A 22,274-nucleotide genomic window follows, 5' to 3' on the forward strand; every position below is an offset into this window, starting at 1 on the left:
CTCAACTACAGGGAGGCTTACCATAAGGAGAAGCACCTGTACACCACCGTCCTGGATACCTACGACTACGCCAAATGCCATAACTTCAAGCACTTCTTCAGCAACGTAAGTGAAAGTAAACATATCTTTCAAAATTCCACTTTGTCATCTTTGTGAAAGTTCAGGATGGTAATGTTGCTGATTTTCTGTCAACAGAAAAACTACACTGCTGCTTGGGACAAAGTCAAAGCCAAGGGCTACACAGTGTCACATGACTCACACGCTCTGCAGCACGCCAAACAGCAGAAGGTCATCCTGAGCGGCGTGAGTTCAGCACTAATCTGTCTTCATACATTTCATTTATTCACATATGAATTTGATTGATACAAGATTCTGTGAACCCTTTGCCCCCTTTAGGTGAAGTACAAGGAGGATTATGAGAAGTTCAAATCCCTCTACAGTCTGCCCAAGTCTCTGGAGGATGATCCCGGCACTGCTCGCTGTGTCAAAGCTGGAAAGCTGGTCCTGGATGTAAGTTAAAGGCACCTGTTTGAAAAGTTCATCAAGCTTTGTCCACTTATCTGCATAAACAATAAGATTAACCTGTCGTCCATCTTTGCAGCGTCTGTACAAAGAGGACTATGAGAAGAACAAGGCCAAGAACCACATCCCACCAGACATGCTGGAGATCCTGTCTGCCCGCAACACCCAGTCCACCGTCAGCGGGATCCACTACCGCAAGTATCTGCACCAGTGGATATGCCTCCCTGACATGCAGGTGTACGTCCAAGCACGCAAGGTCAACGAGCAGCTCAGTGACGTGAGTAACAGTCCAAGGATTAGACAAAGCTACACAAGCATTCATGTGTTTATCTTTTGTTCATGATCATGTGCATTTTATTGACCTGACTTTTTAAACATCTTGCAAAAGATTATTTGCTGCTAAGATCACACATGTTTGTCCTGTACCAGATTTGAAATTAAGACTCAAGTTAAAACAGGACAGGAGGAAACCAAAGTGAAAGTGAACACAATTTTAGAGCTTCTAGTGTTTACTTTGTGGATTTTTTTTGCTGTGCCTTCACCTCTTCAATCCTTTAATTTGAGTTTCAACATATGACAGCACTAATGGATTCTGTTGTGTCCTCTTCTCAGATCTTCTACAAGGATGACCTGAACTGGCTGAAGGGTATCGGCTGCTACGCCTGGGATACACCTGAGATCCTCCGTGTGAAGAATGCTGATAATCTTCAGAGCGTGGTAAGCCTGTTTTTACTCTCCTTTTTCAGCTGTCTCTCATCTTTTCTTCTTCAATGTTACTTTATTAGAATCCCTCTCTAAATCTGTGTACTGTTGAATCAGAAGCAGTGCTGATTTCCTTCTCTTGTTGTGTTTTTCAAGAACAAATACAAAGCCAAGGGTATTGAAGCTTTCAAGGACTATTCAGTGGTGACGGACACTCCGGTGTACGAGACAGCCAAGCAGAACGCTCAGAACCTGAGTGATGTAAGTGATTCTTTATATCATGAGCTGATTCATTTTTATAACTCATTATGTAACAAAAACATCCTGACTTTTACCTTTACCTTTACTTTCTCTCTCTTTCTCTCCAGCTTCACTACCGCTACGACTACAACGCCAATATCAAGGGAACCAACACGTCTCCTGCCGTCACCATCGAGACCGAAAGGGCTCGTCTGGCTAACTACATCCAGAGCGACGTAAGAGCATGACTTAAAAATGTTAAATGTTTTTTATTGAGGTAGCAAAAGTAAAACATTTATTATTACAGATATTTTCCTCCTTTTAAATTAATTTAAGAAAAACAAAAACAACAGACAAACATACAAGTCAACAGGTGTAGTGAGTAACACTAAATGAATAACAGCAACGACAACAAAAAAAGGGAAAAACAATTCTCACAATATCCCACACCTCCACCCCGCCGGGACTTTACTTCCTGCCACTCCAAATGAGGCGATTAATGTTATATTGCAATTAATTTAGTGTGTTTATTCAATATATTTAAGAAGGGGAACTGCCCTAGTTGTATTGCCCTAGATTATTTGAAAGCAATAGAGTTTTACCTTTTCTTCTGACCATACTTTGACAGGTGGAGCCTCTGCTTTATTCCAAAACATTAAGATGAGTTTTTTATTTTAGCTATTATGAGATGCTGCTGACTTTGATTTAACTGGAAAGTCTGATCAGAAACTCCAAAAAGCACTAAAAGGGGGTCAGGCTTCAAAAAATTACATGCAACATTTCCAAAAGAGTATTGAATATACTAGACCAAAACAGATTTAATTTTGGGCAGTCAAAAAAACTATGAAGAAAGTTGAAATGAGAGTGTATTCTGTTTGTGAATAGTTTTACAAACTCTGAAAGGAAGAAAGGAAGAAAGGAAGAAAGGAAGGAGCTCATTACACCGTAGAGAATATAAGTAATAATGTTAAGTGGTTAGGGTTAGTTGCAGCTGCTACACTCCAGTTTTCATTCTTTGTTGGACTTTGTTGGGAGGAATATTGCAAACATCCAACAAATGTATGAAAAATGTAAACATAAACAACTCAATTTTTTTTGTTTAAAGCAGGGGTGTCCAAAGTGCTCCCCGGGGGCCAATTGCGGCCCAAGGTCCATTTATTGATGGCCCCAAGCTTCCATCTTAAATTGTGTTATTTAAAGCAAAGAAATTAATCTCCTTCTGAATCATCTGTACATTTGCAGTTTCTTTCAAGCACACAAACAAAACTAAAGTCAATCCAGAAACATCTCAAAAAGCTTCATATGGACTACTTGTATAAAGGCAAAGCACTGAGAATTCTGCAAGATGGCAATAAAGAAGAAACACAAGAACTCTTAAAGCTGACAGGTTTTCAAATTAATGTTTTCATCATGATGTAAAAATGTTCTTGATGAACACTAAAAGTTCAGAAGACACAAGAGAGGACACAAGACAAGATCAAGATCAAAATTATGAAATTGTGCAGAAAAGGTAAAATTTGGTGAATAAAAATAGTTCAGAATGCAGGACAAGAATTATTTAGTTCTTAAATTGTTGTCTGCTGGTCAGAAAAGTCTTAAAAACAACATGAAATAGAAGTGTGATGAAATCCAGATCGTGATCCTGCCATAGAAAAATAATGAGACAATATTTTTCTCACACTGCCCGACCATTTTCCTCCAGAAGATAAAGTTTGCTAATGTATACATGGCTTATGGAGAACTGAGGACTACCTAGTTACTGATTTATTGAGACAAAAATTAAAATAATTGTTATCAAATTGAGATTTCATATATAACTTTTATGATCCCTAAGTCTCGGTAGGAGCCGCTGGCTTTGAGGTATTCTGACAACATCAGAAGTGGCCCTCTTTGAAAAAAGTTTGGACACCACTGGTTTAAAGAAAAATAAATATCAAGTCAGCATTAAAGTCTTCTCTGCTGCCCTGCAAGCATGTAGGAGATATTCCAAGACAGTAAATAATCTGCAAAATTACATAAAATGCTAATTTTTCCATAATTCTGTTTCCTTTTTGACCTTTTTTATGCTGTCTTTGTTTTCCTCTTTTGATATTAACCTGATTTCACCTCTGTCTCTCCCTCTCCCTCAGAACTGGTACAAGGGGGCCAACAAGAGCGCCATGCCCACTGGTTACTCCCTGCCCAAAGACACCCCGCTCATCAAGCAGGCTAAGCTGAACAGCGTCGTCACCAGCAATGTAAGTGCTCCCACTATCATCCAATTACACCATTCATTTGACCGAATAAACCCTTTCTGCAGATTTTGATTTAATTCTCTAATTTATTCTCCTGTCTTTCACAGGTGAAGTACAAGGAGGCCTATGAGATGACGAAGGCTAAGACCTACACTCTCCATCCTGAGGGCGTCAACTTCATCACCGCAAGGAAGGCTCACAAGATCGTCAATGACGTAAGATCGGACAGCGCTGATTGTACCGTCATGATGAAAATGTACATCGCCACCTTCTGAGGCTTTCAACAAACCTTTCTCCTTTCCCCCTAGCGTCTGTATCGCGAGGACTACCACAAGCAGAAGGACAAGATCCACACAACCTACCACACCCCTGACATCAAACAAGTCAAGATGAACCAGCAGAACCTCAGCGACGTACGGAACCATCTCACACTACTTCTTGTTTTATGTTTCTAATTTTATTCACAAAGCCTGAATATGACACTGTGTTCACACCAGCTCTTTGCTCCTCTCTTCTTCTAGTTGTTCTACAGAGAGAAGTACTACAACAGCAGAGGCCAGCTGATCTCCATGCCTATCACACCCCAGCTGATGCACTGCCGCCACGTCAATGAGATCACCAGCGAGGTACGTGGTTAAAACAGTGACTGTTACTTTACGTTTCAAATATTTGTTTTGTACTCTTTCATATTTGTCTGATTTTAAATATTTATCAATCATTGTATTTGTGATTTTATAAATGTAATATTGTCCCTGTGCAGTTATGCCAGTAAAGCTGATTTAAAGCTGCTGTGAGGAACTTTTACTTTGTATCGATTATGGCGCCCCCTTGTGTACAAAGTGATACCTCTTATCTCTTGTCCTGTACATGCAAAATAATTGTCTTCAGACAAGAACCTCATCCTGTTGTCTTTTAACATTTAGACTTATCTTACAATGTGATTATTTGCAATGAAAACAGCCAAAAAAGGGTGTTTCTAAAGCGAGATGTCAATCATCTGTTCTGACACCTTACCCCCTCAGAGCAATTTTAGACATTAAAATGACAACAGAGAAGGTATCAGTGTTGTTGTAGATGGTCTTGTTTGCTTTTGAGGGTCATAAAGAGGCATCAGTATCAGTTTCAGTCTGTTTCTCAGCCAGTTAAAAACTCCTCATAGTGCCTTTAACCTAAATTAAATTGACAAATATATGACCCAATAATTACTTTTAAACTTTTGTTGTAAATGTTTGTACAATCATTTTGTGATGCCTAGTTTCTAAAGTCCCATGTGTAGCTGTCTCACCTAAATATCTGGGAAAATGTTAAAACCTAAACATATCCCTCCAACAAACAACCAGTTTTAAATGTTTTAACTTCATTCTATTTTATTTAACCAGAAAACCACACTGAGATTAAAAATCTCTATTTACAAGTGTGTCCTGGCCAAGATCAGCAGCAGCACATTCCAGAAAAGTTACAGACAAACAACACATAATTCTAAAACATTACAACATATCATGGGTTTCAGAACAAAAGTCATCAGTCAAAGCATCTACAAACTGAAGCATCTTCCTCAAGAGCCTTCAGTCTGCTTTTAAAAACATTTAAAGAGACAAGCTCACTTAAAGGCCCTGTGAGGAGTTTTGAACTGGCTGAGAAACAGACTGAAAATGATACTGATGCCTCTTTATAACCTTCAATAGCAAGCAAGACCATCTACAACAACACTGACACCTTCTCTGTTGTAATTTTTAATGCCTGAAACCGCCCTGGGGGGGTAGGTCCCAGACCAGATAATGGACATCTTGCTTCAGAAACAGCCTTTCTTTGACTTTTTTCATGGAAAATAATCACATTGCCTGATAAAGTTGACTGTTGAACACAACAGGATGAGGCTTTTGTTGAAAACACTACTTTTGCATGTATAGGACAAGAGATAAGAGGTATCACTTTGTACACAAGGGGGCGCCAGAATTGACACAAAACAAAAGTTCCTCACTGCAGCTTTAAACTAAACTAACTTAAATGAATTAAATGTAATGCATGTGCTACCTCTCTATTTTGATAATGGATTTGGTTGAATTACAAGACAGTCTCCTCCAACATTTAAACATTGGATCTGGAGGACTTTGAATCCTTTAGAGCTTCTGAATCTAAATAAATAAAATGTAGATTCTTTGAAATATGTCTACCTTTCATTAAATTCTTGGTTTACTATTTCCTAATGTATGCCATCTGTTGTTAATTATTTTACCTTTAGTTACCAGTCTTCTTATGTCTCTATATGATTTAATTGTGTATCATTTATTTCTTTTAGTAAACAGGAGTTGTGCTGATTATCATTTTACTGTTACTGTGTTCTAAAAATCAAACACGAGTTGAATTAATCAATTTTTTGTCTGCAGCTGAAATACAAAGAGGATCTGGCCTGGCTGAGAGGTCTCGGCTGCTTCATGTACGACACTCCTGAGATGGTCACCGTCCGCAACATCACCAAATTCAGGGTATGTGTAGCATTTTTTTCTTGAATCATATCAGTGTTGATTGCTTTGATTTAAATTATTTATTTATTTATTATTTATTTATTTATTTATTTATTTATTTATTTATTTATTTATTTATTTATTTATTTATGTATGTATGTATTTATGTATTTATTTATTAATTTATTATTATTATTATTAATATTATTATTATTATTGTTATTGTTATCATTATCATTATTATTATTATTATTATCATTATCATTATCATTATCATTATTATTATTATTTTATTTTTCTTCTTTTAATTTTACAATAAATCCTGTTAATTAAATAATTTTTCTCATGGGCTTTTTTCATGTTTGTAGTTGAACTATCCCGTTGATGCGAAGAAGAACTTTGCCAACTTCTCTGTGGTCCTGGACACACCAGAGTACAAACGTGTGACTGAGCTGAAGACCCACATGAGCAACGTGAGCATTCACAGAACAGATATGATCACATTTAATGAGTAACTGTTGAATCAACAGGTTACAAAGTAGCTTCAGCTTCATAGTTTTTATATTATATTCACTGATGTTTTTCCCCTCCTTTATGTCTAGTGGATCTACAAAGCTCAGGGTAAGGAGGAGATGTCTAAGGTCACCACCACTGTCGACTCTGTGGACATCAAGAGAGCCAAATGGGCCCAGCAGCTGACCAACATTGTAAGTTCCTTTAACCCATCATACATCATTTCACACAGATTTATTTGTGTTTCCTGTTGATCTAATTCTTCCTGTTCTTTCTGCAGTTCCAGTACAAAGACATGGCAACAAAGGAGAGAGCTCATTACACACAAGAGCCTGAAACTCCAGTCATGGGCCACACCAGAAAGATGAAAGTGATCCAGAGTGAAGTAGGTTTTGCACCTCCTTGTTACTCCTTCACATATTTGTCTTGATGTTTAGCCGTCATTGGATAATAATGCTGATGACTTCTTCCCTCAGAACAAATACAAAGAGCAGTATGAGAAGATGAAGCACAGATACACCGCCATTGCTGATACACCTAACTTGATCCGTGCCAAGAAATCCTACCTCCAGTCCAGCGATGTGAGTATGCAAGAGAGCTGTGATGTTTCTATTAAAGCAGAGACATGCATCAGCTAGTAGATCATTTTTTGACAACTAGTATGTTAGTGAATTGCCAGTCATATCACAAAATTCTGCCCATGCAAGTCACCACATAGATGATGAAAATGCTGAAATCTTTGTATTTTTGTGACTTATTTGTTCTCCATGCCTTCAGCTGCGTTACAAAGAGACCTTTGAGCTCTCCAAGGGCCACTACCACACAGTCAAGGATGCTCTGGACATCACCTACCACCGCAGAGTCACTGACGACATCAGCGAGGTAAGAGATAAGCTGCCAGATGACTTACTTTAAACGTGTATTCATGTTCACTTCATTTATATTCACACATTGATGACAAAACTTTCAAGCAGTTTCTTTCTCTTACACTGTTCTCCACCGTATCTCTGCCATAGGTCAAATACAGGGAGAAGTACATCAACTCTCTCGGCACATGGAAGTCCATCCCTGACCGTCCCGAGTTCTTCTTCAGCAAGATTGCCAACGAAAACGTCAGCAGTGTAAGTGCTGTTTTCTTTACTTCTAAATCTGTGCATCTTTGGTTCAAATAGAGAAAGAGGAGTGTTTAGCATCACTGATACATTATAATGAATCACTTTTATGTCCTTCTTCAGATCAAGTACAAGGAGGACCTGGAATGGCTAAGGGGAATCGGCTGCTTTGTGTGGGATACACCTGAGCTGGTGACAGCTGAGAAGAACAAGACGCTGTACAGCGAGGTAAATAATGGATGCTTCGAGTAACTTTATAGATATGTGTTTTGTTGTCATTTTTAAAGGGATCATGGATGGAGTTTTAAACTAAGGATGTTAACAATTAATTGAGTATCGATTAATTGATTGTTAAGAACATGGGACAAACATCATGTGGTCTCATATTTGGTTCAGCTATCAGGGAAGTGTTTGAAATTTAAAGCATGTTTTGATGTGAATCAGCTGACTGAAGGTGGAGATGCTGAGTGACAGGTCTTCACGAGTGCTTTTTTATCTGCCGCCGGACTGATTCTGACCCGGTTGCGCTCCCGGCTGACACCTGACCACGTTCACATGCTTCTTTTTCTCAATAAGAACGAGTAGATAGAAAACTGGACACTGAGAGTCTGAAATATGTTTCTGTTCACTTCCCTTGTTGAAGTCTGAGCCTTCACTTTATATGACTATGGGTCCGAGGAGATTATGAGCCTGCTCCACATGTTGATATTCATCCTCTTTAACATTTTGTACACCTCAATATGATCCGTATCTATTCAATACAGTCAGTTATATACAATGTGTCATGAAGGAAACGTTTTTTTAATGATTCATCTATAATTGATCGTTAACATTTTCAAGGATCGATGGACAATACTTAAAATTTACATCCCTATTTTGAATGTTTGTGATAAGAGTTGTATTTCTTGTTAACAGAGACTCTACAGATCTTCCTTTGAGAAGAACAGAGGCAACTTCAAGTACACCTGCGACTCTCCGTTCTTTGAGGCTGCCAAGAACGCCTCCAACCTCATCAACGACGTGAGTTCCTCCATTCTTTTACCCAAAGTCATCCTTAATGAACAGATTTTGTAGCAAAAATATGAAACTTTTTAAACTCATTTTCAAAGTAAATGATTAGATTGTGAATTATAATTCTGTATCAATGCATTTTTATTGTAGTTTGAAGGTAAAAAAGTGTATTTTTGTGTAAAAATAGAATTTTTACTATAATATTTCTGATCTGTTCTTTCCCCATGACACCAAAACACACCAGTTGTAAAAAAGTGTCGTCACTGTTTTTCATATCAACGTGTTTAAACCTTCGTTTTTCTCCTCTGAAAGTCTTGTATCAGTGCGCATTGTTTTCTGGACACTTGTCTTTAACTACCTTCTGACGTTCTGAGCAGAGGTTCTACAGAGCTAATTATGAGAAGACCAAGGATAAGTTCACCATTACTACAGAAGATCCTAGGTACCTGCTGGCCAGGGAGAACAGTAAACTGAGCCAGGTAAACGTCCTGGTCGTGCTGTACGGCCGGTCTGCATCCTCCGCTGCAACCTCCACTCCCGGCCACTAGACCTCTGGCGCTTGGCGGCCTGTGGTCGTCGTTGCATGTCTATGATCGTTCTACCAACAAGACAAAAACTCTCTCTCTCTCTTTATCTACTCGTTTTCTCTTTCCTTCTTTTTTGTCCAACGCAGGTTGTTGAAACCAGCCACTCAAATAGCAGCGGGAACACTGTGTTGAGTGAGCAGGACTCTCCTTATCTGTGCAGTTAGAGAGACACTTGTTTACCAATGATGTCCAGATATGCCATTTTCAAACATGGCAGTACAGTCCATAATGATTTCTGTTGATCTGAAGGCACAGATAAGGACCAGCAGCTCTTTGGTCACACTCGGATCTCTGGAGTCCTCCTCCAGTCCTCCCAGTGTTACTGCTGTTTCTCACATGTCCTTGGCATGCTGTGTGTGTGTGTGTATGTCGTTTGTTTGGACAGAAAATGTACACATCTTTAGCAAAGGAACATCTAAGGATTGGCTGCAATGAGCTACACCGTCCTGATATCCTCACAGCCCTTTACTCCACCTCTATGGGCAGTAAGGTAAACAGCCACAGAGTGCTGAGTCATGGTAACCCTCATCTGTGCATACAAACAAGCAGAGACTTTTAGTTTGAGACTTACCCTGCGTTCATGTGAAGTCAGAATAATCAGAAATTACATTTTGAAGTTGGAACAAAAACATGGAAAGTCTAAGATGACAATCAGTAGGTAGAGCAGGCGCCCCATGTACAGAGCCTGCAGTCCTTTTTACACTGGTCATAAGATCAAATCCTGATATCAACAGCATTTGGTGCACGTCATCCCCATCTTCCCTCACATTTCCTGTCTTCCCTGAAAGGCAAGAGCCCCAAAAAGTTGTCGTAAAAGATCATAAAATAGTTTTAGAAATCCAAATTAATGTCACACACATTTAATATTTTATGACTTTCAGTTTTTAAGCAAATTTAATGTCTTAACCATTTTTATTTGGCTTTCACTTGTAATTTTATAACTCCTCCTTGTTTCATTTTGCTGCCTCTGTGACCCCAGTTTTTAAACTTTGCCTAGAAATCCCAGTTATTATTATATTGTGCTAAAAGAATAAAAGTGTTAGTACAATTAACTATTTTAAGTGACATATTGCTGATAATATATTTGCTTACATGCAGTTTGTACAATGATAAAAGGCTTTAACCTTTACTTCCTGTAAACAAAGAGTAAGTTATTAGAGGTAGAGAGGTCAGCTGATAGTTTTTACCTCAATATAAAGTCAGGTAAAGTAATATTTTTGTTGTTTTAGGGGATTAGGAAGAGAAAAAAGTGTGGAAAAAAATCAAACTTAAATAAAAATTTCAGGAAACAGCTCACAATTTTATAAAAGATTAATTCATGATCATCTAAAAAAACAACTTCCTACCTCACTAAAAGTGATCATCCGAGTAGTTCATGACTGCAGGGTTACAGTCTGAAATAAAAGGTGGATTTGATCCTCTCTGCTGTTTGTAGTTAAGGCCTCATCTCATCAAATATCATGTTCATCATGTTAGGCTCCCTCCTTCCATCCATCCATCCAGCTCATGTTTTACTCCTAATGGAGTTTAACTTCCACGCATCCCATCATCACGCTCATCCATGCCTTAATCCCTCCATCACCTTTTGTCTGTCCTCATTAATGTGCCATCTTTCAGCTCATCTTAAAATGCACTGCGAAGTGACCCAACAGCCAGCAGACATGAAAGGAAAGACACTTTTAAAGACTTTGTTTATCTTTATTTGATTGGACATTAATTATGTTGCAGTATATATTCTATGTTTGCAGTCATTAGATTTTGTTTACAGATAAATAAGAGCCACAGTTTCCTTTTTGTTGCTGTGTTCTTTTAAGTAAAGATAACTGGTTTTACTGAAACCCTTCAGAGTCAAACACAGTGAGCACTTAGAAGGGCTGCTGGTGGGCACCGCAGACTGTCATGACTGAACCTTGGTAACCCCTGTCGTCTTCATTTTCTCCACAAACTAACTCCCACTTCATTTGTGCATATTGGATGAGGCATGATTTCATTAACAACATCCACCACTTCATTCATAAGATACACTGTGTTATAATAAGATTAAGTTTAAATGATAAATGTCAGACAGCTGGTTCTGACTTATTCTGATGGAGAACTGTCCAAGAAAAAAAAGATGTCATTGTTTTTACATCATTTAAAGACTGATTATTTAACTTTAACTTTAAACTGAATTTTAGAAGTAAAGAACTGTGGCTAAAATGCCTATTGATGTCTCTTTTATCTCAATGTGTTACTATTCAATAAGATAAGATAAGATAAGATAAGATAAGATATTACTTTGTTGATCCCCCAGGGAGGAAACTCGGTTGTTGCAGCAACCCAGACATAAGTTCAATCAAGAAGAAGTTCCAATTAGTAAAATTGAATAAGTAAAAATAAATAAAGATAAATAAAGATAGAATACAATTAGATATGTTACAAATGGAATTTAGATAAATACAAATGTTACAAATGGATTAAATAGAAGTAATTACAGGCAGTATTAAACATACCTGTCATATCAAACAGCACTCCATCATCTGTTATCCTCCCTATTTTCTTGGACAGTTTTTGTCTTTTATCATTATAAATAAAAATTCATATAATAAACATGCTACAGCAGAAATCTGTGATGCTCACTTTCTTTTCTTTGCACTCCATCCTCCGTCATCAGTGGAGGTACAGGGAGCAGTATGAACGTGCCAAGGACAAGTTCACCTCTGTTCTGGAGACTCCTGAGTATGAGGTCCACAAGAAGAGCAAGAAGATCAGCGATGTGAGTTCAGAGTTCAACGTTTAAACGGGTTAACTTTACAATCATGTTCTTTTAAACTGACTCTGACTTCGTTATGATGATTATTCCTCAGATCATCTACAAGATGGAGTACAACAAGACCAAGGCTAAGGGCTACACCCTGCCTTATGACACTCCACACCAGAACCACATGAAGAAGGTCAAGGAGATCACCAGCAATGTAAGTCACACTAGGACTAGATTTCTTCCTCTTCCTCTTCTGAATATTTAAAAAAAATTTCATTTTGACTGATGTTGTGTTTTTCATGCATCCTGCAGCTGAAGTACAGAGAAGTTTATGAGAAGAGCAAGGCCCAGATCAACATAGACCCTGAGGCTCATGAGATCCGTGCTGCCAAGGAGGCCTACAAAAACATCAGCAACGTAAGTGTCGTCACATTGAGGGGTTTAAAATGTCACCGTTTTAGCTCCACATCAATTTAAATCAACAAATGTGTCTTTTCTTTTTAGCTTGACTACAAGAAGAAGTATGAAGCCACCAAGAACAAGTGGATGTGGACCACAGACAGACCCGACTTCCTGAATGCCGCAAAGAACACCCTGCAACAGAGTGATGTGAGTTGATGCTTCTTTTTAAAGGATATATCAAATCTTTATTTACACACATCATTAAAACGTGTTGCTCTAACGTGACTCCAACTCTTTGGTCCTCAGGTTGAGTACAAGTATGACAAAGAGATGATGAAGGGCTGTGTGATCCCTATTGTTGATGACAAGTTCACCGTCTTGGCTACGAAGAATCATGAAATGGCCAGCACAGTAAGTCTGTCTTCTTCTTTGATGCCATCAAAACCCCCAAACTGTGTGAGAATGGAGAGTTTAAAATGTTGTCACTTAATAATGCATCTCTGCCCCGCAGGTCAAGTACAAAGAGAAGTATGAAAAGGAAAAGGGCCACTACATCCCGGTCAACGACACTCCTCAGATCATCCACGCTAAGGCTGTGCGCATTCTGGCATCAGAGGTAAACACCAGTGTTTCTATACTGAAGTAACCTCCACATATTGAGAGGCAGATATGTTACAGATTGTGTTTCTAACGATGTAAATGTGTAATAAGTTCTTCATTTTCTTCCTCAGAGCAAATACAAGGAGGCCAGCAAGAAGGAAATGCAGTCCGGTGGCTTCACCACCCTGTCCGAGACTCGTGACACCGCCCACAGCAAGCAGATCAACAAGCTCATCAGCGGGGTACAACTCTCACATTCATTACACAGAATGACCTCGCTCATCTCACTAATCATGACTCGTGTTTGTGCAGCCGGCTCCTTCTTAATAACAATCATGCCTCACTTTGCAGAAACTGTACAAGGCCAAGTTTGAGAAGGAGAAGGGCAAGTCCATTTATAACCAGATGACTGTTCCACCTGATGTTCAGCACGCCATCGATGTGGCCAAGTGTCAGAGCAACGTGAGTCATCTCCACATATGTGTCCATGATGCTGTTCACAGCTTTAAATCTCGACATTGTGATAACTTCACAGCCTCTTAGATTTTCATGCTTAAAAATATTATCTCCTGCTCCATCTCACAGCTTACCTACAAGAAGGATGCCAAAGCCAACCTGTCCTACACTTCAGTGGCTGACCGCCCTGACATAAGGAAGGCGACCCAGGCTGCCAAACTGATCAGTGAGGTAATCAACATGTGCATGCAGAAGTGGCTACTCTATCTCACTGCCTGTGGTCTTGCTGGAAAATACAGAGATTCTGGCACTTCATAGGTCAAGAAATGAATAGTGTCTTAGCCACTAATCTAGAAAACGACCCATTATGTATTCTACTTGGAACACAAAATCAAAATATTACTAATAAATATAAGATAATTCTTTATAACATGTTAACATTTTGTGCAAGGAAGTGCATACTCTTGAACTGGATAACAGACACAGTCCCTAATAAAACACAGTCGGCATAAGTTAATCCTTGAATATGTCTCTCTTGACTACTTAACTACTTAACAAACTCATTTCAGTTCAGGGGGAATTCAGTTCAGTTCACATTCAGCCCAAGTTGATCTGAAGAGGGCCAGACCAGTACAATCATAACATAATAACCTATAAATAACAACAACTCTAAATTTTTCACTTTGTTTTAGTTTAAAAAAGGACAAGTACATTCTGAAAATGTTCACATTTAATGAACTATCTTTCTACAAAAGCAGCTCTTGTATTTTTCGCCATGATGAGTCTCATAGTGGGCGGAATATTTTACTCTTTAAGCCCTGAAACCTGCTGCAAACACAAAGGTTACCCATTCACCTGACACAGAGTGTGATGTTCACTGCAAAAGAACAGAGATTATAATAATGAAGAAGGTAAAGTTTACTATTTTGGACCCCTCAGCTCCAGCAGGAACAGTTTGCTTGCTGGACAGTGTTGTATGCAGGGGTGTAGTGTTAGTAGTTACTGGATCATCATATAGTGCTCTAAAAAGTCTTTTTGAATCTCAACCGGATTATGCAAACAGCAAGTCATCTATTTTCTCACTGCATCAGGGAGATGCAGAATCTTACTGTTTACTGGCTTATTTTTCAATTAGCCTTATATGCACATTCATATTTAAACATGTCCTATTAGTCAACTGTAATTACAAGGTAAGAAGAACCACAAATATGTCGTCTTAGCATTAGCTCCACAAAAAAATATCACTTCAGAAACTATGAAGTTATATAGTTTGAAAGAAATGTATTAACATCTGCTGCTAACACGGTTTGACTGAAAGAACTAACACAACAGTGACTGCTTTGATCAAGGGAGGAAACATCAAAAGTCAGTAAAGACCACTGATGCAGTTCATACACGGTCCAAAGATTCTTGCTCTTCTTGTCTCTGCAGGTTGGCTACCGTGAGAAGGCCCGTGAGGCAGCGAGCCGTGGAGGCTCTCTGTTGTACCGCCCAGATATCGCTCTGGCCACAGAGGTGTCCAAGCTGAACAGCCAGGTACCCAAATCAGCCAAATCAACCCCTGGTCCATGAAAAACACCAGGGCCAATTTTTGCTGTTTTTTTTTTATATCATTAATGCTGTTACCTCTTAAAAGTCTTCCTTAAGATGTATTAAAACAGGAAGTGGAAGCCGTATTACTCCAGATCATCATCACCAGATTAGCTGTAATGACTTAATATGTGCAGACTTGCTGCAGTAGATGCTTAGCAGCAGTCCTGTAGACCTAACGATACAGCTACCAGCTCATTCATAGCGCTTTCTCTGCCATCCTGCATTATAATCCATGCATTAATCTTTAATCTGTCATTACGCCATCAGAATATGTTTACATGTTTAACTGCTCATATCACTGTTCATGTCTCTCCATCCTTAATCCTTTCCTTCTTTACTTCACTCTCCTTACTCCTCACCTCTCTCCTATCCTCATCCTGTGTGATATCAAAGCCTGTGTGTTCTCATCCATCCATCTCACTGCGCTTTGTAGGTGGAGGCCAAGCCCTCCTTCCATGGAGCAGCTACCTATGATACCCCCCAGATGCGCCACATTAAGAAAATGAGTGCCGTGACTAGTGATGTAAGGAGGTTCATGCCCTGGGACTGAAGGGCTGCAATTCTGTGTCTGTGTAGTTTGTGGATCCGTTGACTTAACAGTGTATACCTGATTTTATTTGTAAAATATTTGATCTAGAATATCAAATCCTGCAACATCATACTTTTAACTTTGCTCACCTAAATGCAGTGAGCATCGTGTGCACCCTCTGCTCTATGGTTTGCCTTACAAGCTTTGGCTCTTTGCTGGACATAAGCAGGAAGTGCTGCATTACTGCACAGGTGTAAATACTGTTTATCAATGAATCTTGTTTACTCGTTTTGACTTTCAAACCTTTTCTCATGTGACTCGATCAGTGTGTTAATGTTTGAAGATGGAATGAAAGTTTTTTTGCAAAAGAAGAAGCTTGCATCTGGATGCCTCTAAAACACATGTCAATCCAGCAGGTAGAAAGCAGTCTATTGCTTTTTGACTTTTTTAAATGTTGATTCAAGTTTATGAAAGCATTTTATCAGTGCTGCTGGATTTACATCTGTTTTTGGTAAGAAAGTGATCACTCTGTCTCACTTACTTTAACAGCTCTTGATGGACATGACATTCCACTCTCCCTCTCAAACATGACCACAATCATACTGTCACACATCTTCCATATATACTACATTATATAAGAAGTCCATGTTTGTTTGTGTGGATCACAGAATAAGATAACATATTCTTTATTGATCCCCATTGGGGGGAATTCTTTTGTTACAGCAGCTTACAACACATGACAGGGGAATACAACAATGTACTTACATAGTTAAAAATATAATAACAATAATAAGAGCAATGATAAAGTTAAAATAGAAGAAAAGAAAAGAAAAGAAAGAAAAGAAAAAAATAGAATAAAATAAAAGAAAATAGAATTGTATAAAATAAATTGGAATTAAATAAAATAGAATAGAATAAAATAAGATAAAATTGAATAAAATAAAATAATATAAGATAAAAGAGAATACAATGAAATAGAATAGAATGGAATAAAATAAAATATAATATAATATAATAAAATATAATAGAAGAAAAGAAAGGAAAAGAAAATAGAGTAAAAGAAAAGAAGAAAAAAATAGAATAAAAGAAAAGAAAATAGAATAAAATAAAATGGGATTAAATAGAATACAATACAATTAAATTAAATTAAATTAAATTAGATATAGCAAATATAACAGTTATATACACACATTGTTCATATCTATCTTATGAATAGATAGTGAGGTAAGTTATTGCACAGATAAAATTGCACCAGGTTACTTAAAACACACAGTCTGAAAAACAGTGAGATTCAGATGTTAGATGGATACAATAATGCTGTTTTACATCGAGGCTCTGCTGTCTCATCACACTAAAAATGCATCTGACAGCACGAAAAGTCATGTGCATTGATTGAAATGGTCATTGAGAGTTGATGACATTAAATTCAAATGTAACAATTGAAATTTATAGTCGTGAAAGGAGTCACTAATTGTCACTTGAGACTCTCTTTAGATGCATTTTAATGCTAAGTGGGGCCTGCAATCCTTCTTAACAGAATCCAGGCACAAAGCTGATACACATGTTTGTTTCCTGTTTGCTAAAGTAGCTTCCAATGCTGGCAGGAACACTGGGAATACAATTTAAAGTTGAGGGAAGTCTTCTAAAAACTGAAACCAAGGTAAAAGAATGTGTCTGTGGGTGTTTGGACACATTCTTGTAAACCAACACTTTTTAGAATTCCTCCATCATTGCAGAATAAAAAGGTAAACTGTTGCATGAAAGTAATAACTGTTCGAGGGTACAATGTTTGACTGCAGTTGTATAACAAGGGATGTAAACTAAACTGTGAAAGCTAATTTGTGCAGCATGTCCATGAAACTATCTGTGAGGAGTTCGAGTCACTTATCCCTTTTTATACATCATCTAAAAAACGCACTGTGCTGTTTCCTCAATGTTTCCAGTCTGATGGAGTCTGTCTTCTTCAACTAGTGTTGTTCTCACAGAGGATAAAAGTTGTACTAACTCTCACTTTTACGTCGTCCAAACAGTTGAAGTACAAGGAGAAGTTTGACAAGGAGGTGAAGGGAAAGAAACCCAAATATGACCTGAAGGACAGTAAGATTTACCAGACCTTGAAGGATGCCAACGTGCTTGCTAGTGAGGTAGGTGTCCACAGAACACACATTATTCCACAACATGCCTCCTTACTGACATGTCAGGCTTGTTTGGCCTGTTACCTCAAAGACTGGACAGAACAGGTAGCTTAGTACGGGATTAGACTTCCTGGATGAGTAATAGCATGCTGGTCCGATGCTCATTAACCTTTCTAGCTATGGAGGGACTCCTCTGAGGTATTGTTTGCAGCTAATAGAGATGAATAATAGAACAGTCAACACAGTAACAACATGTAATTCCCCAGGAGCTTGTAGATTCTTTGTGTACTAGGGAGAAATATTTCACTTCAAGGGTAAATATTGCACCATTATTAGCAATATGAAAAGCCCTTAACATCTCAGGGTACATTTTTCAAGCTTTGTTGAATGGTGGGAATAACTCATCCTGGAATTTTTCACATCATATTCATCTTTGTTGCTTCTGAACCTGTGCAAAAGTGGGCTGAGGAAGCCTGATCTTACCAGAAGTAGACTCAAACTTTTAAAGCCTTAAAGGTGACATATCACGTTTTTTTCATCAACATATATTGGTCTAAGAGGTCCCCAAAACATGTCTATAAAGTTTATGCTCAAAAAAACACTTTGAAATCAGATTTTGGCATGCCTGAAAAGCCCTCATGTTGGCTGAATATACACGTCTGCTCACAGACCCGCGTTACTTCAACCCTCTGAATCTGATCCAGAATCTGATCCTGACGGAGAGGCGACTGTAGCAGGACCTTTCTGAAGGATTGGTCACAGATTTAGTGTTTCTTGTTGTTTTATTTATCAGTATGTCGACGTGTGTCTTGGTACACAGCTACAAACATGTAGCTATGTGGCTATGCTAACTAGCGCTAGCACTTATCCATGATAAATAAAAATCATCCACTAGATCTTCAAATCTGCAGACGTGGGGAGTAAAACCGACTTTTGTGTTTATTAAGACAGCCTACAACTAGCATGCCTCCCTCCTAAGCTCCTTGTTAGCACACATTTGTGCAGGTAATGAAAAACGGAGGAAGGGTTCAGTATTATTTTATACAGTCTATGGGCTGAACAAGCTCTGAGCTCTGACTCCGTGACAGACCAGATATTGTTGTTGCGTAACAAAAACACGGAAGTCTGAAACGGCTCGTTTCACACACATTTACAGAAAGGTGAAGAAATCAGAACAGGGGCAGAATGGATCTTTTTCATTTTCGGGGGGTTTGTAGACATGCCAGAGAAACATATTTCAGGTACAGAACCATTAAAATGTCCATTTCGCATGATATGTCACCTTTAATTAAATAGCAAGCCTTTAAATTTTCACTTATCCTGGTCACTCTAAGTCAAGTTTTGATTTACTAGTGGCAGTATCACGAGGCTTAAAAATGCCTCTGGATGCTTCAACCAGTCAGAGCTAAGAAATGTGTGATTGGCAAGGAGGCTAGGTAGCATGTCCAACCATTGATTTATGTGGCTTTATAGGGCCAGTTCAATATGAAACACAGAGTTTTCATTCAATATTCTGTAGCCCACTGTGACAATCCATAATCTCTCTGAACTATGGTTCAACTTCTTTCACATTGACGCAATGAGGCTCCTGTTGGCGTAGCAGTTTAAAAGCACACCCCATGTGCAGAGGCTGTAGTCATCGCAGTAGTTGCTGGTTCGACTCTTGATCACGACCCTTCCCTGCGTCCACGTCTTCCCCCACTCTCTACTCCTCACATTACCTGTCTCTCTTCAATTGTCCCATCTAGTAAAGGCAAATATGTAAAATAGGGCTTAAAAAAAGCCCAACTGATTTGATAACAGAGCTTCCAGATCAGCCTCAGATCTGCTAGTTATGACTGTAAAGGATTCAGATTCAGATTATCTTTGTAGTGCCAAAAGGGGAAATGTGTTTTTGCAAAAGGAGCACACATAATGACAAGATACACAATATAGTATAATAATAATCAATATAATAATAAACAAGGAGAACATCAACAAAAAATAAAGACAGATCCAATAAATCAGAGCAAAAAATCAAAGCGAAACAAATGACACAATATGAAAGGACAATATCAACATCATCAACCTATCATTAAAGATCTGAGGACATGCACATATATCAATAAGATATATAATTTAGTGGGATTCATACTAAACATCAATTGATATATTTCCATCTGCAGGTGAAATACAAGGGTGACCTGAAGAAGATCCACAAGCCTGTGACCGACATGGCCGAGTCTCTGTCCATGCAGCACAACCTGAGCACCAGCAAACTGTCCAGCCAGGTAAGGCGTCACCAGCGTCATCATTAACCCTCTCATCTTCATCCCCAGGAGGCTTCTGTGTCAGTGACCTGACCTTCCTGTGTTTCCATCATCTCATACACTGCAGTAACAATCAATATAATGAAGCTTAATGACCACCTCTAGGATTTACACACTAAACTCCATCATCCAAACATCCATTATTCTATGACCTCATCTGGTAGTGACCCTTACCCTTCTTACCCATCATCTTTGACCTTTGACCTGTCACCTTTATAACCTCCTGTGCTCTTCCAGTTTAATTAAATCACTCCCATAGATCGAGTAGAACTAGTCTTATTAATAAGCACTTAACAAAGCTCCCTTCCTTTCCATTGATTTCAGGTCATCCATTTTTTCATAGATTTTTTTTAACAATCATTTTTCACTCTTACCTTTTTTGCTTCATCAGCATCTCATACTTTTGGCTCTTTTTGCACAGTAATGTTAATATTTTCTGTCTGGATGAATTCTGTACTGGAAGGGAGCAGCTAACTATCTTCAGACATGCGCTCGTTTTCTCATGTACTGTACTGAGCTTTCTTACTTGACTGGAAATTCCCCCTTAGTACTGCTACAAGAAGAAATTTGAGGAGAGTAAGGGTCACTACCATATGATCCCTGACACACCAGAACAGCTCCATCATAAGGAGGCTTCTGAGCTGCAGAGTAACGTAAGTGGTACAAACACAGAGGGGTCAAAATACACTCCAGCAATCTAAACACACCTTCATGGGTTTCAAATGTTCACAATGAACGTTTGTGCAATATGTGCATCATCTTCATTTCCTACACTTACAGGTAGGGATGTTACAAAGCGATTATTTCCTGGTCGTTGAAACAGGAATTTAAATTCTGATCAGTTTAAAGTGAAAAAAGAAATCTAATAAAACAGTCAAAAAATGTGCAGAATGTGTCAACACAACTAGACACAGGATCACTACAGAAGAGGATTAGGGCCACTGGAAAAATTTTTTTAAGGTGTAGTATTTTATTTAAATTCTGAGATTAAAGTCAGAATTCTGACTTTTTTTCTCAAAATAAAAAAAATATGTTGCATCATATTTACTTTTTTCCCAGTGGCCCTGGATGATTGCCCTAATCCTCTTCAGTAATCCTCTTCTAACAGAAATTAAGATGCAATATATATATATATATATTTTTTTTTTTCTGAGATTACAGTCAGAATTCTTACTTCTACTCAGAATTAAAAAAAAATTGTTTCATATAATCCCAGAGTCTGCAGATTAAAAAAAGCAAAATTAGTTTGCTGAGATGGAAATGCACAACACATGAGTACGCTTTCAACAAACACTGATACACTTTTATGTTTTAGGTGAAATAAGCTGAAAACTGTGATTTATTTTAATAATAATAATAAACTTAATTGAGTTAAAACCTTTTAAAACAGGGTTGCAAAGTGCTTTACAGATGAAAAAAGAAGGGAAATTAAACAAATAAATAAAATAAATAAAAAAAGAAAAGATAAAAAGCAAATAGAAAAATTAAAGGTCCCTCATATGTCATGACCTTTTTTATATGTTCTACTGTAAAATTGAGAAAGGAAATTATGGCTTCTTTTATTTTTTTTTTGCTCTTATTTTGGATGCACAGTATTCTGTTATTACAGTCACTCACTTTACATGTCTCTGCTTTTGTGATTCCCAATCTTGATCTGTCGCTGTACATTTGCCATATTTCTCAACAAAAATATAATAAAAAAAAAAAAGAAAAGAGTTGACTTTTATGTGAACTGTTTCAGGTGAAATATAAGGAGAAGTATGAGAAGGAGAAGGGCAAAGCCATGCTGGACTTTGAGACACCCACGTATGTGACCGCTAAGGAGGCCCAGCACATGCAGAGCCAGGTAGGCACGGCGTCTGTCTCCTCTGTGTTTAGAAATGATGAAAAATGTGGAGCCTCTCTCTCAGACAGGAGACTCTCCAACGTCTGCTTACTCGTGTTGTAATGTTATTGCTTCATGTTTATATGCTTAAGCTTGTTGGATGTCCTGCTATCGCTTAAAGAGTGTATCAGAGGATTTAAATAACCTTTTACATTGCCTTTAAAGCCAGTTTATTCAACCCAGCTTTTTTGTTATTTAGTTACATTTTTGACATTTTACATAACATTAAATTGCTGCTG

At 38.1% G+C, this 22,274-nt stretch overlaps 1 protein-coding gene across 1 annotated transcript in view; it reads left to right on the forward strand.

The window, feature by feature from the left end:
* The window catches only part of neb (nebulin), a 291,693-nt gene that overhangs the window by 47,507 nt on the left and 221,912 nt on the right, over positions 1 to 22,274 (forward strand). The window contains exons 86-120 of the mRNA XM_034694636.1: positions 1 to 105; positions 196 to 303; positions 397 to 510; positions 602 to 799; positions 1,135 to 1,239; positions 1,381 to 1,485; positions 1,593 to 1,700; positions 3,594 to 3,701; positions 3,806 to 3,913; positions 4,007 to 4,111; positions 4,220 to 4,324; positions 6,086 to 6,184; positions 6,532 to 6,636; positions 6,766 to 6,870; positions 6,957 to 7,061; positions 7,153 to 7,257; positions 7,454 to 7,558; positions 7,693 to 7,797; positions 7,912 to 8,016; positions 8,704 to 8,808; positions 9,177 to 9,278; positions 12,040 to 12,141; positions 12,233 to 12,340; positions 12,439 to 12,543; positions 12,631 to 12,735; positions 12,835 to 12,939; positions 13,040 to 13,144; positions 13,260 to 13,370; positions 13,480 to 13,590; positions 13,714 to 13,815; positions 15,016 to 15,120; positions 15,611 to 15,700; positions 17,737 to 17,850; positions 20,007 to 20,111; positions 21,892 to 21,996. Of these exons, the coding sequence (XP_034550527.1) occupies positions 1 to 105; positions 196 to 303; positions 397 to 510; positions 602 to 799; positions 1,135 to 1,239; positions 1,381 to 1,485; positions 1,593 to 1,700; positions 3,594 to 3,701; positions 3,806 to 3,913; positions 4,007 to 4,111; positions 4,220 to 4,324; positions 6,086 to 6,184; positions 6,532 to 6,636; positions 6,766 to 6,870; positions 6,957 to 7,061; positions 7,153 to 7,257; positions 7,454 to 7,558; positions 7,693 to 7,797; positions 7,912 to 8,016; positions 8,704 to 8,808; positions 9,177 to 9,278; positions 12,040 to 12,141; positions 12,233 to 12,340; positions 12,439 to 12,543; positions 12,631 to 12,735; positions 12,835 to 12,939; positions 13,040 to 13,144; positions 13,260 to 13,370; positions 13,480 to 13,590; positions 13,714 to 13,815; positions 15,016 to 15,120; positions 15,611 to 15,700; positions 17,737 to 17,850; positions 20,007 to 20,111; positions 21,892 to 21,996 (3,783 nt within the window). The remainder of the gene's footprint in view (positions 106 to 195; positions 304 to 396; positions 511 to 601; positions 800 to 1,134; positions 1,240 to 1,380; positions 1,486 to 1,592; positions 1,701 to 3,593; positions 3,702 to 3,805; positions 3,914 to 4,006; positions 4,112 to 4,219; positions 4,325 to 6,085; positions 6,185 to 6,531; positions 6,637 to 6,765; positions 6,871 to 6,956; positions 7,062 to 7,152; positions 7,258 to 7,453; positions 7,559 to 7,692; positions 7,798 to 7,911; positions 8,017 to 8,703; positions 8,809 to 9,176; positions 9,279 to 12,039; positions 12,142 to 12,232; positions 12,341 to 12,438; positions 12,544 to 12,630; positions 12,736 to 12,834; positions 12,940 to 13,039; positions 13,145 to 13,259; positions 13,371 to 13,479; positions 13,591 to 13,713; positions 13,816 to 15,015; positions 15,121 to 15,610; positions 15,701 to 17,736; positions 17,851 to 20,006; positions 20,112 to 21,891; positions 21,997 to 22,274) is intronic.

The sequence above is a fragment of the Notolabrus celidotus genome, chromosome 10 (genome assembly GCF_009762535.1).
Source record: "Notolabrus celidotus isolate fNotCel1 chromosome 10, fNotCel1.pri, whole genome shotgun sequence".
Taxonomy (NCBI): Eukaryota; Metazoa; Chordata; class Actinopteri; order Labriformes; family Labridae; genus Notolabrus; species Notolabrus celidotus.